The 19,528-nt window shown below is 38.8% G+C and overlaps 1 protein-coding gene and 1 long non-coding RNA gene across 5 annotated transcripts in view; one reads left to right on the forward strand and one right to left on the reverse strand.

The window, feature by feature from the left end:
- TSPAN8 (tetraspanin 8) overlaps positions 1–19,528 on the reverse strand; it is a 54,892-nt gene that overhangs the window by 29,956 nt on the left and 5,408 nt on the right. Inside the window, exons 1-2 of one of the 4 annotated variants that reach the window (XM_003989042.6) lie at positions 10,018–10,167; positions 2,188–2,356 (exon numbers count right to left, since the gene is read on the reverse strand). In XM_003989042.6, coding sequence (XP_003989091.1) covers positions 2,188–2,247 — 60 coding nt within the window. In that variant the 5' untranslated portion in view covers positions 2,248–2,356; positions 10,018–10,167. Of the gene's footprint in view, positions 1–2,187; positions 2,631–2,689; positions 2,709–10,017; positions 10,168–19,528 lie in introns of those variants that run through there. The other 3 variants (XM_045062072.1, XM_023257239.2, XM_045062071.1) reach the window with 3 other exon arrangements.
- LOC109501667 lies at positions 3,719–6,773 on the forward strand. Its single transcript, XR_002743943.1, has 2 exons — positions 3,719–3,848; positions 6,479–6,773. It is a non-coding gene; the product is annotated as an uncharacterized LOC109501667 (long non-coding RNA).

The following is a 19,528-nucleotide window of genomic DNA, read 5'->3' on the forward strand; positions in this document are numbered from 1 at the left end:
AAAATATTCCAGCTAATAAATGAAGAAAAGGTGATAGACATAGAGTATCACCAGTTTGTATATGTGCTGCCGAAGCGAGCACAGAGTATCACCAGTTTGGAACTCTTAATGGACTGATTCTTAGGTTCTCCAGCATCAGTGGCAACTAACATCACAAAATGTGACATGGTCAGAGAGTGTGTGAAGAAAGAACACAACGTCACTTATAAAGTAGTTGTGCTCCTACCCAAATAGCAACCTGAATCTTTTCAAGGTGACAAATGCCATCACTAGATTGGAGATAATACGGAGGGCAGGGGAACATGATAAACTATACCATGGATATGTAAATAGCAAACTCCAGCCCGTGGGTAATGTGATAACACAAACAATGACACCAATTCATAAAATTTCAAGGTGGGGAGAAAGAGATGAAGACAGAAGGGGAACCTAAAGATGAAAATGGACACAAAGGATATATCAACCAATCACAATGTCTGAACCTTATTTAGATTCTGATTCAAAGAAGAATATGTATGAAGCAATTAAAAATTTAAACCCTAGGTGGATATTTGATAATCGATTAAGAAATTCTTATTAAATTTTAACATTGTGGTTATATTTTTTAAAGAATTATTTCTCTTTTAGAGATATATATTAAAATATTTATAGGTGAAATATCTAGGATTTGCTTCAATTTACATAGGGTGGAGAAAGTGGATGAGAGCACCCGGAAGGATTGCCATGATGTCCTGGCTGTTGGGGCTGGGTGATGGGTTGATTATCCTTTTCTGTTCTGTGAATGTTCAAAATTCTCAGTAACAAAGCTACAAACAAGGCCAATCAAAAGTACAGAGACATTCCTTTGTTTATCTTCTCTCAAGCTTTAACCAATTTTAAATATTTCAAGGGAAGAAATTAATCCGGAGTAACTTTAAAAAACTGGTATATATTCATGACCTACATTTAATATTTGCAAAAGCAGCCCATTTTTCCTAGGGAAAAGAGGAAGTAAAAGACAAATTTTCTTATTTTATTTTATTTATTTATATCCTCATTGGCTTACTTCATCAATATTTCATCTGTAGTCATTAGGGCTACTGACATTGAATGAAAGTAATTTTGGACAATAAGACTGTATTCCTGCAATTGAGATTAATTAGGTACATCATTATTTTAATTGGACAGAAATTTACCAACATAGATACCAGCTGCCTGTTTACCAAAGGTAACCAGGTAAAAAACAAAACCAGAATTCTCTCCTGCTTACACCGCATAAGCCATTTTTTAATTCAGTATACAAAATGACTTTTTCATTTAAGAACTTTGGGCTATTTTTAATGATTTACTTCTGAACAATCTTTAACTGTACCATATATACTAAAAGTGATAATGGCAATTTTCCAACATCCCAGCCTGCCTTTTACCTTTTGCCTTCCAGATCTTATTTTTCCATTTTTTAACATTTGATGCTACTTACCAACTTATTTGCTGTCTTATGTCAATAAGCTTTCAAAGAAAAAAACCACCTAAGAACCTGCTAAAATACCAACGCTGTTGATTAAAAGGTGGGGTGATGACACATCAAAATCAAAATACTGACTTTCAGTGGTTGATATAAACCTAGTAAGTTTAATTTTTATTTTTTCCATGATGAAAGTTTAATTTTTCCTTGATTAAACAATTTTATTGTTTCCCTCTCAAGTTATTTTATGACTCACTGTTTCTTCTTTGGGTCTCTGAAAACGATCCCTTCCTCATGTCTATCATCTGACAACCCACCACTCACCTGTTTCAGACCCAGATGTAAAGATTAGAATTCAGGGGCTGGGTTCTGGTGGAATCAGACCAAATTTTTCCCACAAGGTCCTTAAAACTAGGGAGGCCTATATGATATACAACTAAGAATAGTTGTCCTTTAATTAAAGGGTATTTTTTCTTCTGTGATTGTTTTGCAACAATATCAAAACATTTATGAAATGTTTACCCTCGCAGATCCTGAAGTCTACTTTCTTGAGTCACTGGCTCATTTTCAATGACTGAAATAACCAAAGAAAGAACAAACAAATCCAAACAAGTAAATGGAAAATACATTTTCTTCCTCCTCCTATTTCTCTAGTGCAGAGTCTGTTCTTATTTGTGCTATTGATATCAAGATCCCCTTTCTTGCATAAAATTGATAATTAGGAAAAAAAAGAAAACACTTACCCAGAACAAGAAGTTGAAGATAAACATAGAATATTTTAAACAGCCACTCACACCTGCCATGTCGAAGAAAGATCAGGAATCCAGATGCTGCAAATGTATCTGTTGGTTATAGGATTGTCCTGCAATATGCTCAGGAGTAATCTGCCTGCAGAGATTTCTGTGCCCACGGCTTCCGAGCAGAAATAGAAAGCAAAGGAGGGGTGGAGGGGAATAATCCAGTTATTAAAGTGGATAAAAAATTAACCCACACATTTAAATATCACAAGGGCTATCTCTAGGCGAGTATGTTCTTTTGCTTGTCATGGCTCCTGGGGCACTGGGCCAGGATATTTATGATCCTTTCTCCAAAACTGCCTCCTCTAAAGTAAACAGATATCAAGTTAAGGAGTGGCGCTGGGTCGGGGAGAGAGTGGCACAGCGATACTTGGTTGTTGGATTTCAGAACCCACAACTTCCCTGCTCTCTATTTCCACTTTAGAGAAGTAAGACTGGTTTTGCTTACAGATAAAGGGGCATTGTGTCTCAACTCGTTTTTGCATTGTATTTTCTCAACCATGCACAATTTTTTCCGGGTGCAATAAAATACATTGAGAAATCTGCAAAATCTGAAGGCTTACACGTAGCCACCTTTCATTCTTAGCCCCAGAATAGTGGGAACAACCATTACAGGTACCACCTTGCAAAGCCTCTGAACTAAACTCAAAACAAGTCCACGGAGCTGCTATGAATGACTCACAAAGGAAGTGAGGAAGAAGAGATTGCCCTGCCTATGATAAGACCATACGGTTTTTATCTTTATTTCTTACAGTGGAAAAGAAAAAAAATTCAGGAGTCATTCTCTGACTGCCCCATTATGTTCATTTTATAATGTGTAGCTATTTTGATAGTTCAGTTTACTGTTAAGGCAGGCACTGTACTTCCCATTCTCTGATAAGTTATACCTAGCAACAGCTCCTCTCCACCAACCCAGTTTCTGGATTCCGGGTCCTCTCGGACAAAAAAAAAAAAATTCAAAATGTGAAGGTGGTCATAGTTCAGCGACCATAGATGGTACAGTTTGTTTCTAGTGCTAATAGAAGGCAGCTGCTGCAGGTAAAGGCAAAATTCTCTGACCTAATCAGGGAGGTGTGGACTGCTTTTGTATAAACAATTTGGGTCATGCTAATTTTCACATCCTGCATCTAAAAGGGAGTTCTTTTCCCCCTAGAGGAAAGAACCCCATACTTCAAAATGCTGTTGGGGGAAATACCTCTTTAAATCTTTGTTAAGTTCTGTACAATAAGCAAGTGTGGGCTTGTAAAAAAAATGGATTAGTTAGAAGAATATTTTTCTACTTTTCACGAACATACAAAGATGCTTTTGAAACAATTCCCCTCCCTGACTATAAACAAAATGTATTTTTAATGTATGAGCACCAATAATGTTTAGTGCTAAGGCCAAATTTAGGATTAGTTCAAAAAGAATGGCTTAATATTTAAATAATCATTAAAATTGTTGGTGTTCTATGCTATTTCTTCTAGAAAATGGAAATAATTTCACTCCTACTTCTACTGAGATAATAGTGCATATAGTGCATATCCATCGCTGAAAGAAGAAAGAGTTTTTGATTGAACTGAAAAACCAAATGGATTTGAAGTCCTACAAATGATTATCATTTAGAGGTAAAATCAAAAGAAATATATAGATAAAAATGCTGTTTTGTTGACAAGAATGTATTGAGTACTTATCAAATTTCAGTTTGGAATATACTTTTTTAAATCTGCTTGTAAAGAATATAAGCCTTAGTTAAATCACTGTGGAACCCTGAAACATAAAAATCAATGGATGTGTTTTACAGAAAAATTACTCTTTGTAAAAGAATCCCCAGTCCAATTCAAAATCTGTATGAAGGAGTTCATTCTTCTGAATTCCTATCCTGGTAAATGTTATGATCACATAAAACTTGCCCAAGCTAAATATTGTGGAATCCCTTTGTGGTCCTCTTTTTTTCTTGCCTGGTATCCAGTCATTCCCCACAGTTCACGGAGCTCCTCAATTTCCTTCAAATCTGGTTCCCCCATCTCTCCTTTAGCTACTGTCATTATTCAACCTGTTATCATCTCATACGTGGGCCATTCCACTAGAATCTTAATTAGTTTTCCTGCCAGTCTCTTCCCCCTCTTATCTGCCTTAACACTCCAGAATTTTCTCTCTTTCCCTTCCCATAATTCTTTTCATGAATACTTATTGACTATGTAATTTTCCTGGTTAAAAACCATTCTAAAGGGCTCCTGGGTGGCTCAGTCAGTTGAGCGCCCGACTTTGGCTCAGGTCATAATCTCACTGTGTGGGTTCAAGTCCCATGTCAGGTTTGTGCTGACAGCTCAGAGCCTGGAACCTGCTCCAGATTCTGCGTCTCCCTCTATCTCTGCCCCTCCCCCACTCACACTGTGTGTGTGTGTGTGTGTGTGTGTGTGCGCGCGCGCGCATGTGCATACACGAGCGTGTCTCTCTCTCTCTCTCTCTCTCTCTCTCTCTCTGTCTCTCTCAAAAATAAATAAACATTTAAAAAAACATTCTAAGGATGGCTTCCTGTCACAGGAAAAATTTCAGATTTCTTAGAATGGCACTGATAGCACAGGGCAAGCTGTCCTCTACCCACCTCCCAGAGAAAAGATTATATTCTATTTTATGTTATATATTTTCCCATCATCACTGTCACTATATACTATATTGTTTTTTTAATAGCATTGTAAATATTAATTTCCTCAAAGGCTAATAGCACTAGCGAGAGAAATGATGTTGAAGTTTCTCTTCCTTATGACTACTTAGGTGTGGGTGTGTAAGTGCATGAAGACATGAGGTCATGCATTCTAAATAATTAGAGTGAAGAGAAAGTTCTGATGCTCTTTAGCATTTCTCATTTTGAAAAAAAACTTTTTTCCTAGTTTTGGAAAATAAAGGTTGCTCACTTACAGGTTTTATGATCCCTTTCACAGGAGCAGAGGCCTGGCTCTTGTCCTCTAGGCCAATTCCAACATTCCCAAGACCAACATTTTTCTTCTGTTTTCATTTGAACATAATACTCTATGCTTCCTATCCTGTGTGCTTATGGAGCCTAGCTCATAAAAACCTCTTGCATATTCCCACTGGGGATGGGAAGCATCTGGTATGAGAATGATCTGTCTCCTTCCATTGCAGGAAATTTTGAAACAACAATATCTATTTGTGGTGTTAATTCCAGCTCAAAAATAAATGACTTAGAATTGTCTTTGTAAAGTACCAAAATGGTGTTCATGAACAATGGATAGCCAATGAATATTCTTCCTCTTTTACAGATATTTTTGCTCTAAAATTGTCATGATTTGTACCTAGACATAAAGTCACTAACCATATTGGTTACAAAAGGAAAAATATGAAAACGTGCATAAGAAAATAGACCTTAGATCACCAAAATCCATTTTTAAGTGTTTATTAGTGAAGATTGAGGCAAAATAGTACAGTGATTACAAATGCAGTGTTGACCATGATGGATTAGAGATGCCCATGAATTCTTATTAGATCTCACTATAGTGTTTATACTCTCTTCACGCTTTGCAGTAAGATGAGAAAGGGCCCCGTTGCTCGTTGGGGTCCAGGGTCGGGTCCTTGGCTTGACAGCCCCCGAAGCTCAGCTTTGCCAACCTTTCCTGAGGTGATCTGCTTCTTAGGACAGATTCACTTTCAATGATCTCACAGGAGCCAGAATGTCAATTTCTTAGTTTATGGTGAGAAATGTACCCATTAAGCCATCCAGCATAAGACAGTGGCTGACCGGAAAAAACCACTCCCTGTCAGAAAGCAGCACGGAAGCCAGAGCATACACACGTGGTCTCTTGGAGGGGAAATTCAGTGAAGGAGTCGGTGGATGCATTGCTAAGATTTGATAGGCTGATGAGTCTAGCACCATCTCAGGGATCCCACAGCCAAACCCACCAAATGACACCCTCAGCAGAGGCAGCAGCCTCTCCATGAACATTGCTGTGACAAACCACAAACTCCTTCTCCTCCAGATTGCCTTCTCTGTCCTCTGTTCAGTCCACGCCCTCTCTGTGATCACAGTCTATCCCCGGGCAAGAGGACGTGAACACTGGGTATCCATTTACTCGACCATAATTACAATTCAGTCCTGCTTCCAAGATCACATTTTAATTGCGTTTTACATATTTTTAAAATTCTTCACTTAGAAATGATTGCCGTCTTGGTCCAGTCCTATAGATTTTGCTAGTTGGTCTCTCCGAGGTCAATCCTATTTTCTTTCTCTCCAAATCAGGATGTGTGCCCACGTACAGACAAGAATACTTAACAGGAGAATGAAGAATACAAAACAGAGCTCTGTCATCTCCGGCCCAGGATCATTGGATACTCCATTTTCGTGCTGAATTTGCCTGGCTGTTTGCTTTTTAAGTTTAAAGTGTAAATGCCAACCTGCTTTTCTCTGAATTCTCTCTGAATCAGTCCTTTGTTTGGTCAGTTCACAAGGTACACATTAGCTGCCAGGCATGATTAGGCTCTGAGGTAACAGTGATTAAGAGGTAGGGAAATGAGCAGAGGCCACCAACACAGAATTTAAAAAAGAAAAAGAAAAAATACGCGGGTGGGGATGTTTCATGCTTATATCAGACACCAGTTTCTCAAACTGAAAGAGCCAACAAAACGTTACACTGAATTTAACACAGGCGTATCCCATGACTGGTCAGAAATAAACATAGACGTTTTACTCATAATGCTAATTAGGATCTCACAAGTGACTGATTCTAAATTAGAAAGGTTTATTCAACCTCACACAGTGGGAATGTGTTGCATGGCTATTCTAGTTCCCAGGAGAAAATAAAATAACAGAAAGTCGCTGTAAAAGGTCATTTATGAGGAAATCCCAAACTTCCATTTCACACCTTTATAAGAAGCACCAAATATATCCCAAATTAAGCCCAGGTAGAAAACAACTCAGACTCTGTTTTGAATTTTTTTTTAAACTACAGAGAGTCCTATTTATATTTTCCCTGAGCACTTGAAAGACTTGATTTTCCCTTACCGTGAGAAAGCAAAACTGAGAAAACCAAAAAACCTGTGGATAAACACCTAAACCATCGTTCCCACAACGACCGTGCCTGGCTGCATTTGCTTCACTATCATACTGTTTAAATGGATCACCCCAATCTCAATCCATATCAAATAAAACGATACATATTTAGGAATATAATATCTAAATGCACTATTTCCAGAAATGGAATACACCATTTCTCCCAGAATTCTCTTCTAGTTCCATTTTTCATTTATATTCAGGAATTAAAGTATCCTTCCCTAACTCTTCCCAGTAATTATTTTATTATCAGCACATTGATTTATTCAGAAAATGCTTCATCCGTAGACGAATCATGTGAGGAAGTCAAAAAAATTTTAAATAAGATACTCTTGGGGTCATTAAAGTGTCTATGGGTAAAACAAAGCCGAGGAATTGTTTTTGCGTTCTACAGAATCAAGTCGACCTCTCATTTAGCCTACACTAATCATTAAACCTTAAGAAAATATTCCAAAAGAGAACTTACTGATTTTTTTCTAATTGTGGAATAGGTCCAGACTCTTTCTGCATACTAATTTATTTATACCATATTCATACTTGAGGCTTCAGATAGCCAGAAAATTCCCGTAAGTGCTCTGCTCTGTTTCCTATTCACTCTTCATGGTTTCTTGAATCCACGAGTGTAAAGAGGTGCTGTTAAGCCAGGAAGATTGGCCTAGCCAAGGTCCCTCAAAAAGGAATGTGCAAATCTGGGAACACATTCCAGGATTTCTAGCTACCAGTTCAGGGCCTGATGTATAAGAAATAGCCAGAAATTTCAAGTTTCTTGAGAATCACAGATTCTCAGCCAATCCCCTAAGGAGCTCTCTGAAAAGGAAATAGTTCATAAAGCAATTCTCTGTGCAGTAAAGGATTATGTCACTCCCATGCTTTGAACGCTCTAATGGATTCCCATCACAATTAGAATCAAATCCAAAGCCACACAAGATGGGCCCTTGGCTGCCTCACTGACCCCATTTCCTCCCACTTTCTCCCTCACTCATGCTGCTCCAGCCACAGCGGACTCCTTGTTGATCCTTGGACTTGCCAAGTATATTCCCGACTCAGGGCCTTCCCACTTCCTCCTCTTTCTGGAATCCTCTTCATCTATAAGAGCTAGATGGTTCATCCTCTCCACTCACACCATTACATACTTATTTATTCATATTATTGTCTGCTTCCTTTCTGGAATGTAAATTTCAGGGGATCAGGAGCACTTTCTGTGTTGTTCACAGAATAACATATCCCTTGGGTTCAGAACATAGTAGGTGTTCAATAAATATGCATTGACCGAATGTCTAAATAGCAAGTTATCTAACTATATTTTCTAACTTATTTTTTAAGAATGACAAAGAGCACCTGTTTGTGTTCCCCATTATAGTCCTACTGCCTACCACAGTGACTAGCAGATATAATCACCACATGTGCTAGGATGCAACACTGCAAAAGAAAATTAAAGTCCACAATGTCCTTATGAACTTTATATTCCACCAACTTGACCCACGCACACACACACAAATATACAAATAAATATGCAAGAAAACACTAAGAAGAGAAAAATGGCAGGATCTTGTGTTGCAAAGCAACTGAGGCAAATACTTTACATTAGATGGAACCCTGAAAACTTGACATTCAAACTGAGTCCTGACTTGGGTCAAATCATGAGGAAGCACAAAACAAGCCCAAATCAAGGGCATTCTATGAGATAACTGGCCTAAATCATTTAAATGCTCAGACAAGGAAAGTTAGGAAAGACTGAGGACTTATTCCATATTCAAAGAGGCTGGTGAGAGACACGTAACTTGGGGGAAATGTGATCCTGAATTAGAGCCTTTGCTATAAAAAAGTTGTTACTGGTGAAATTAATCAACATGACTGGGATCTTTTGGCAGGGAAACATGGGGATTCTTTGTATCAGTCTTGTAACTTTTCTGTAGGTTCAAATTGTTTGGAATAAAGATAAATGGTCTCCGTGAAGGGAAAATAATTGAGGCAGAGAAAAGTTAAATAACTTTCCCGAATTCCCATAGTTTGTAACAAAGCCTGGATGTGAACCCAGGCAGTCTAGCTCCAAACTATGAAATTTTCAACCACTATGCGTGTTGTTTCTATCAAATAGGACATATAAATGTTTAGCACAATGCCTTATGCAAAGTAAGCTCTCAAGTGATACCCTTATTATTAAAAATGAATACACTGTAAACAAAGAAACAGAGTCTTGCATGAGAAAAAGGCACAAGCCATGTTAAGATGTATGGTAAGAAAATTCCACACAAAGGCAACAGATAGTACAAAGACCCTAGGGTGAGCACAAACATGGCATGCTGGAGGAAAAAGGCTGATGTGTATGTAACATAATGAGTTAACGGGGGGCAAGGTCTGAGATGAAATCAGAAGCAGATTCAGGTCAGATCCTATAGAGAGGTGTAAGATAGGGAAAAGAGAGTGGATATATTTAAGTGTTATTAGAAATGTAGGGTAGGTGTTATGGACAGAATCGTGCTCCCCAAAATTCATACTAAAGTCCTAATCCCCAATAACTCAGAATGTGACTATATTAGCAAGATCAGAAAGATGCTGGGGTAGGAGGCCCTGGACCATCCTTCTGCCCACAAACAGACCAATTAAGCAACAATTCATGAACAAATGCTCTTTATGGGAAATCTAGAAATTAAGTGAAAGGCTCTTGAATGCTGGGCAATCACGAAAGCAGATTTATTGATGTCAGTAAGGAGATTCAGGACACTTACCTCCTAGAGTTGCTTCCCCTGGTGCATGTCACATGGTCAGAAGGAGATCTCCCAGCTCCCGGCTTTACTCCCAGGTAAAGTAGAGGTTGGTTTGCCTATCCAGTACTCTTTTTTGAGGGGCCTCCCCAGTAAACTGACCTACCAGTGTTGGAGCTTAGACCCAATTTTAAAATGTGCTAAGGACTTGAGTAGAAATTTTTCCAAAGAAGACATACAAATGACCAACGGTATATGAAAAAAATGCTTAGTCACTAACCATAAGGGAAATGCAAATCAAAACCACAATGAGATATCACCCAACACCTGTTAGGACAGTTATCATCAAAAAAAAAAAAAATCCAAGAACTTAACAAGTTTTGGTGAGGATGTGCAGAAAATAAAACTCTTGTGAGAGTTCCCACTATTAGTGGGAATGCAAATGGTACAGCCACTATAGAAAACTGTATGGGGTTTCTTCAACTAAATAAAAATAGAACTACTATATCATCCAACCATCCCACTTCTGGGCATATATCCAAATGAATTGAAATCAGGTTTTCACTGATATATTTGTACTACATGTCCAATGCAGCACTATTCATATTAGCTAGGATGAGGAAACAACCTAAATTGTGATCAGCATATGAATAAAGAAAATGAGATACAAACATAAAATGAAATAATATTCAGCTTTAAAAACAGGAAACTGTGCACTATGTGACAACAGGGATGGACTTTGAGGACATTATGCTAAGTGAGCTAAGCCACACACAGAAAGATAAGCAAGTACTACAGGATTCCACTTAAATGAAGTACCTAAAATAATCAAATTCATAAAAATCAGAGACCAAAATGCTGGGGACTGCAGGAGGGCAAAATGGGGAGTTATTTATCAGGAGGCATCAAGTTTCAGTTTTACAATATTGGGACTATATGCAATAATAACTTATTGGACACTTAAAATCTGTTAATAGATCTCATGTTAAGTTTTTATCACAAAATAATAAACAAACAAACAAACAAACAAGATGTGGCTATATTTGGACACAAAGTCTTTAAAGAGACAATTAAAGTAAAATGAAGTCATTAAGATGGGCCTTCAACCAATATGATTAATGTCCTTATAATAATAGGAAATTAGGACACAGACATACACAGAGGAATGATTATGTCAAGACACAAAGAGAAGACAGCCTCCTACAAGCCAAGGAGGGAGACCACAGAAGAAATCCACCCTGCTGACACCTTGATCTCAGACTTCTAACACCCAAAATTGCAAGAAGATTAATTTCTGTTATTTAGGTCACCCTGTCTGTGGTAATTTGTAACAGCAGCCCTAGCAAATTAATACAGCAAGTTTCAAGCAGTTGCAGTGACATGATGCAGTGATCCAGGCAGAAGATGCTGGTGGCTGGTCTAGGGTGACAGCACTGTAGAGGAAGAGAAGTGATTGGATTCAAGACTTTAGAGGTGAGATGAACATTGAGAGGGGAGAGGAAGAGAGGAACATGGATGGCAAGATTTTAATGTGAATAACTTGGTGGATAGTGATGCCACAAAGATGGAGACAGCTGGGGGAGAAGTTCTGTTTTGAACGTCTCAGATTTGAGATGCCTATTAGACATCGACGTGCAGACGTCAGGTAGGCAGCTGACTATATGAATCTGGAATTCTGGGACAAAGTCAGAGCCCGATATAAACCTGGGCATCTTTGCCACATGGGAGATATTTAAAGCCAAAGTACTGGATAAGATGATCTAAGGAGAAGCCATACATAGATAAAACATGAGAACCCTGGCCCAATTCCTGCAGCATACCAATATTTAAAGTTTAACAAAGGAGTAAGTACATCAGACTAAAAAGCAGTTACAAGTGATGCAAGAGGAAAACTAGCAGAGTGGTCTCCAGGAAGCGAGACAAGGAAAGTGTCTTATGGAGAGATAGGGCAGATGTCAAGAGGTCTGGAAATATGAGCACTCCCGATCACCACTGGTTTGGGCAGCATGGAGATTACTGCTGCCTTTGAGAGAAGACTAGTCTTAATCGCATAGTAAAGACAGAGTCCAATTAGAAAGGGTTGAAGAAGGAATGAGAAGTATGAAAGTAAAATCATTTACTTTAGACAATTATTTCAAGTTTCAGTGTAAAGGGGGGCACTCACTGGGAATTTCAGAGGGATGTGGAAATACGTTCCCACGTAAATTAAATTGGAGGGTTTCTTAACATATGTACCATTAAAATTATGATTTTGTACCATGTAGAATTAAACTCTTCATTCATTCTATAAAAGTCTGTAGGAAATCATAAATGCAGATCACAGGTTAGTAAACTGCATATATAACAGGAAAAATAGAAATATAGAGTTTCTTGGATACTAAATTCTTATAAGTTCTTAGGTAAATTTCCTCTCAAATGCTTTGGTAACTAAGAATCGTAACTTACACAATAGATATTAATAAGAAAGAAACATTACTTATCAACAGAATTAATAAATCCGATCAAATATTAACAGTATTAAATGGGAAATTAAGGAAAACTAATGGTCAGAATCTTAATAGCTATATCATACCATGTTCCAGAAAGAACAACCTTCTTAGGCAACTTACAGAAATATACATGTAACAGGGAGAAACTTAGCATGTCTGACTCCATATTGCTTCTATTTCCTTTGTTGCTATGACGTATAGCTTAGAAAGTTCTGTTTAACCCTGCACACTGGCGTGTTACAGCTAACATTTGCAAATACCACTCTTACCCCAAACCTACTTCACCCAAGGAGATAAGAAAGGTACATACAGAACTACCTATTCTATGTTTAAGATTTACAGGAATGACATGACCAGATACCATACGCAAAGATCAACTAAGGATGAAGAAGTTACATGACCTTCCTTAGATGCCTACAGATGTCAGTCACCTTTTGAATCCAACCCCGTCCTGCTTCTCCCTTTCACTGACAAAAGAAGCCCAAATTTCATACTGACGGGAGATACTTCTTTGGGACAATAGTCCACTATCTCCTCAATTTGCTGGCTTTCCAAATAAAGTTGCTTTCCTTACCCCAATATCTTGCCTCTCAACTTATCAGCCTGTCATACGGTGAGCAGAACGAGCTCAGACTTGGTTACACATACATAATTATAAAATACCTAAATAAACAAGGAAACTTAAGGTTAAGGAATGAATAGGGAGTGGAGGCAAGACTTCTCATGGTATATCTTTTATTTTCTTTTGATTTTTGAACTATACAAATATATTAGCTATCCAGAAAATTAAATTTTTTAATTTCAGTTTAAATTTGAGTTTCAATTCAAAGCTGAGGAGACAGATAACTGGACAGATGCCAGCAGACAGGCTTGCAGATGGCATTTAAGATCTGCTTTGGGTCATATCAGAGGGGAGCCAGAAAGGTATAAGCTCTATGCCAGCTGGGTAGAGACAGAGTCTAAATACATAAAGGGGAAGTCAGTGATCAAGGACCAATCAAATACTTAGGAAATTTTTCAGGATAGGGAAAGGGGGCTTAATTATATCAGGAGATGATGCAAGCAGGCAGATATGTATAAAAGAACAATGTTCTATGAGCATCTACTGTGGGACAAGGCCACTTTGGCCCATGCTTTGATTACAATGGTATTCTCACAGAATAAAGACCAATTTGGGACATGTTAGATTACTCTCCGGAAGAAAAAGAAAATGAGTTCTTCCAAAACTAGAAGTTAATGATGACAACAGGGCTAGTTTCTCTCAAACTTGCTGGAGGCTTGAGGCCTAGATATGGCATGTCTTTCAAGAGGTATATCAGTCAGATACAAGCTGTATTCTGAATGTGGTGGTCCCTCTATTCTCACCACCAGGATAAATTATTGTTATCAGTTTTGTTGCTGTTTTACCCAGTATTTTGTTGGCCTTCCTTGGTGGGTCACTTTTGACCCTCTGACTGTTTAATTGCTTTATGTGCCTTACTGATATCTTTATATATCTCAGGACCTCAAACTCAAAACTGTCAAATTAAATGAATTTGCTCTCCCAATCACCGTCTTCCTCTTTACTATTTTTTTAATTAATAGACTTTATTTTTATAGAGCAGTTGTAGGTTTATAGAAAACTCGAGCAGAGTGTAGAGTTCCTCTAATCTCCCTCCCCTGCCCCCCACCAGGGGGCTTCTTCCTCTTTAGCATCTTGCATCAGTAGGGCACATTTGTTATAACTGAGGGGCCAGCATTAATACATCATTAATAATTAAAGCCCATAGTTCACATTAGGGTTCATTCTTGGTGTTGTACCTTCTATGGGTATTGACGAATGTATCATTACAGGCACCCACCATTACAGCATCATACAGTAGAGTTTCATTGCACTAAAAATGCCCTGTGCTTCACTGACTCATCCCTCTCTCCCTCCACTCCCGGCAACCACTGGTTTGGTTATTGTCTCCATAGTTTGTCTTTTTCAGAATGTCATATACTTGGAATCATACAGTACATACCTGTGGCATAATAAGGAATATATTTGGTCTTTGTTCCCCCTGGGTTCCTGGCACACAAGCTCCTAAAACCCCTGGAATCTCAGAAGGAATAATAATGTCATCTGCATGCTAATGAGGCAATTGGTAACATGGGTCCCTAAAGGACTTCTGGATAGTGGCTGGTTGCCAGAAGGCCAAGGCACAAGTGCAACTTTCAGTCCTACCCCCTGGCTTCCAGGGAGGGTAGGTTAATTCAATCATCAAGGGCCACTGATTTAATCAATCTTGCCTAAGTAATGAAAACTCCATAAAAATCCCTAAACAATTGTGTTCAGAGAGCTTCCAAGTCCGTGAACACATTGAGGTGCTGGGAGGGTGGCATGTCTAGCGAGGGCATGAAAGCTGTGCACACAGCAACTGCCCCCATACCTTCTCCTATGGGTTTTCCATTTGGCTGTTCCAAACTTGTATTTTTTTATAATAAACCAATAACAGTAAGTAAAGCACTTTCCTAAGTTCTGTGACTCATTCTAGCAAATTATCAAAACTAAAGAAGGAATGTGGAAATCCCAAATTTATAGCCAGAATTTATATACAGGCATACCTTGGAGATATTGTGGGTTTGGCTCCAGACCACCGCAATAAAGTGAATATTGCAATAAAGCAAGTCAAATGAATTTTTTGGTTTCCCAGTGCATATAAAAGTTATACTTACACTACACTTTAGTCTATTAAGTGCAATAGCATTATGTGTAAAAAACAATGTGCATCCCTTAATTTAAAAATTATTGCTAAAAAATGCTAACAATCATCTGAACTTTCGATGAGTCAAAATCTTTTTGCTGGTGGAAGGTCTTGCCTCGATGTTGATGGTTGTTGACTGATCAGGGTGGTATTGATAAAGGTTGAGTTGGCTATGGCAGCTTCTTTTTTTTATTTTTTAATTGAAGTATAGTTGACATACAGTGTTATATTAATTTCAGGTGTACAACATAGTGATTCAACAACTCTCTACATTATGCTATATTCACGGAAGTCTAGTTACCATCTGCACCACATGATATTATTACAATGTTATTGACTATATTCCATATGCTGTAATTTTTATCCCCCTGATTTATATATTTTATTCTTCAAAAAAAATTTCTTTTAATGTTTATTATTTTTGAGAGAGAGAGAGAGACATAGAGCAAGCAGGGGAGGGGCAGAGAGAGAGAGGGAGACACAGAATCAGAAACAGGCTCCAGGCTATGAGCATCAGCACAGAGCCAGATGTGGGGCTTGAACTTGGGAACAGCAAGATCATGACCTGAGCTGAAGTCACCCACTTAACCGACTGAGCCACCCAGGTGCCCCTATATATTTTATAACTAGAAGTTTATACTTCTTAATCCCTTTCACCTCTTTCACCTACCCCTCCCCCCCACCAAATCCCTTCCCCTCTGGCAATCACCAGTTTCTTCTCTGTATTTATGATTACATTTTTGTTTTTTGGGTTTTTTTGTTTTGTTTTAGATTCCACATATAAATGAAATTATATGGTATTTGTCTTTCTCTGCCTGGTATTTTACTTAGCATAATATCCTCTAGGTTCATCCATGTTGTCTGTCAACAATGGCAAGATCTCATTCTTTTTTATGGCTGAGTAATGTTCCATTGTGTGTGTGTGTGTGTGTGTGTGTGTGTGTGTGTGTGTGTGTATAACCACATCTTCATGATCCATTAATCTCCTGATGAACACTTAAGTTGCTTCCTTATCTTGGCTATTGTAAATAATGCTGTAACAAACATAGGAATGCATATATCTATTTTTTAATTTTTTTTGAAATTTTATTTATTTTTGAGAGAGAGAGAAAGCGTGAGCATGAGTGGGGAAGGGGCAGAGAGAAAGAGGGAGACACAGAATCTGAAGCAGGCTCCAGGCTCTGAGGGGTCAGCACAGAGCCTGATGCAGGGCTCAAACCCACAAACAGCGAGATCATGACCTGGGCTGAAGTCAGATGATTAACCAACTGAGCCACCCAGGCACCCCTGCATATATCTTTTTTAATTTGTGTTTTCATTTTCTTTGGGTAAATACCCAGTAGCGGAATTTCTGGATCATATGGTATCTCTATTTTTTATTTTTTGAGGACCATTCATACTATTTTCCACAGTGATTGCACTGATTTCTATTCCCACCAATAAAGCACAAGTTTTTCCACATTCGCCAACACTTGTTATTTCTTGCCTTGGATATGGTGACATCTTATTGTGGTTTTGATTTGAATTTCCCTGATGATTAGTGATATTGAGCATTTTTTCATGTGTCTGTTGGTTATCTGTATGTCTTCTTTGGGAAAATGTCTATTCAGATACTCTGCCCAGGGGCGCCTGGGTGGCACAGTCGGTTAAGCATCCGACTTCAGCCAGGTCACGATCTCGCGGTCCGTGAGTTCGAGCCCCGCGTCGGGCTCTGGGCTGACGGCTCAGAGCCTGGAGCCTGTTTCCGTTTCTGTGTCTCCCTCTCTCTCTGCCCCTCGCCCGTTCATGCTCTGTCTCTCTCTGTCCCAAAAATAAATAAACGTTGAAAAAAAAATTTTTTTTAAAAAAGATACTCTTCCCATTTCTAATGGTATTGTTTTTTGGTGCTGAGTTATACAAGTTCCTTATATATTTGGATATTAACCCTTTATAGGGCATATCATTTGCAAATATTCTCTCTTCGTCAGTGGGTTGTATTTTTATTTTGTTGATGGTTTTCTTCACTGTGCAAAAACTTTTTATTTTAGTGTAGTCACAGTAGTTTATTTTTGCTTTTGTTTCCCTTGCCTGAGGAGACATGTCCAGGAAAATGTTGCTAAGGTTGATATCCAAGGGATTACTACCTATATTTTCTTTAAGGATTTTTATAGTTTCTTTTTTTTTTAATTTTTTTTTCAACCTTTATTTATTTTTGGGACAGAGAGAGACAGAGCATGAACGGGGGAGGGGCAGAGAGAGAGGGAGACACAGAATCGGAAACAGGCTCCAGGCTCTGAGCCATCAGCCCAGAGCCTGACGCGGGGCTCGAACTCACGGACTGCGAGATCGTGACCTGGCTGAAGTCGGATGCTTAACCGACTGCGCCACCCAGGCTCCCCATAATTTTTTAACATTTATTTATATCTGAGAGACTGAGAGAGACAGAGCACGAGTGAGGGAGGGACAGAGAGAGAGGGAAATACAGAATCCAAAGCAGGCTCCAGGCTCTGAGCTGTCAGCACAGAGCCTGACGGAGGGCTCGAACTCACAAGCAGTGAGGTCATTACCTGAGCCAAAGTCAGACACTCAACCGACTGAGCTACCCAGGCACCCCAAGGATTTTTATAGTTTGGGGTCTCACATTTAAGTCTTTAATCCATTTGAGTTTGTTTTTGTGAATGGCATAAGAAAGTGGTCCAGTCTCATTCTTTTGCATGTAGCCATCCAGTTTTCCCCATACCATTTATTGAAGAGAGTGTCTTTTCCTCATTATATATTCTTGCCTCCTTTGTAGTAGATTAGTGGACCACATAAGTGTGGGTTTATTCTATGTCATTGATTTATGTGTCCATTTTTTGCCAGGACCACGCTGTTTTTGTTTTTGTTTTTTTGATAGACTTTTTAAAAAAAGTTTACTTATATTTATTTTAAGAGAAGGGGGCAGGGGCTGGATGGCTCAGTCGGTTAAGCGTCCGACTCCAGCTCAGGTCATGATCTTGCTGTTCCCATGTTTGAGCCCCACATTGGGCTCTGTGCTGATGCTCAGAGCCTGGAGTCTGTTTCATATTCTGTGTCTCCCTCTCTCTCTCTGCCCCTCTCCCACTTGTGTTCTCTCTCTCTCTCTCTCTCTCGTGCAAAAAATTAATAAACATTAAAAAATTTTTAAGAGAGAGAGAGAGCAAGCAAGGGAGGGGCAGAGAGAGAGGGAGAGAGAAAGAGTCCCAAGCAGGCTCTGCACCACCAGTGCAGAGCTAAAGCAGGGCTCAAACTCACAAACCACGAGATCATGACCTAAGCAGAAATCAAGAGTCAGATGCTTAACTGACTGGGACACCAGGCATCCCAATACTGTTTTGATCACTATAGCTTTGTAGTATATCTTGAAATATGGGATTGTGATACCTCCAGGTTTGTTCTTCTTTCTCAAGATAGCTTTGGCTATTCAGGGATTGTATGGTATATGATTATTTTGTAAGAAACTGCCAAGCTGTCTTCCAAAGTGGCTTCACCATTTTGTATTCCCATTAGTAATGAATGAGAGTTCTTGATTCTTCACATCCTTACCAGCTTTTGGTGGGGTTGGTGCTGGATTTGGGTTATTCTAATAGGTGTGTAGTGATATCTTATTGTTGGCTTAATGTGCAATTCCCTAAAGACAATTGATTTGAGTATTTTTCATATGCTTATTTACCATCTGTGTATCTTCTTTTGTGAGATGTTTTCATATCTTTTGCCCAGTTTTTAATTAGGTTATTTTCCTATCGCTAAGTTTTTGGAGATCAGTCTTTTTATCTGATATGTGTTTTGCAAATATTCTCTCCCATTATGTGGTGTACCTTTCATTCTCTTTTTTTAAAATTTTTCTTTTAATGTTTATTTTTTTTGAGAGAGAGAGACAGAACACAAATGGAGAAGGGGCAGGAAGAGAGGGAGACAGAGAATCTGAAGAAGGCTCCAGGCTCTGGGCTGTTAGCACAGAGCCTGATGCAGGACTTGAACTCATGAACCACGAGATCATGACCTAAGCTGAAGTTGGACGCCTAACTGACTGAGCCACCCAGCTGTCCCCCTTTTAATTCTCTTAATCCTATTTGTTATTAATGAGATAAGCATCATCCCATGGGAAACTGAGGCTCAAATCCCATTATTTTTTTAATGTTTATTTTTTGAGAGACAAAGAGAGACAGAGCATGAGCAGGGGAGGGACAGAGAAAGAGGGAGACACAGAATCCAAAGCAGACTCCAGGCTCTGAGCTGTCAGCACAGAGCCTGACGTGAGGCTTGAAGTTGGGAATGGCAAGATCATGACCTGAGCCAAAGTCAGACTCTCAACAAACTGAG

This window comes from Felis catus, chromosome B4 (assembly GCF_018350175.1).
Source record: "Felis catus isolate Fca126 chromosome B4, F.catus_Fca126_mat1.0, whole genome shotgun sequence".
NCBI lineage: Eukaryota > Metazoa > Chordata > Mammalia > Carnivora > Felidae > Felis > Felis catus.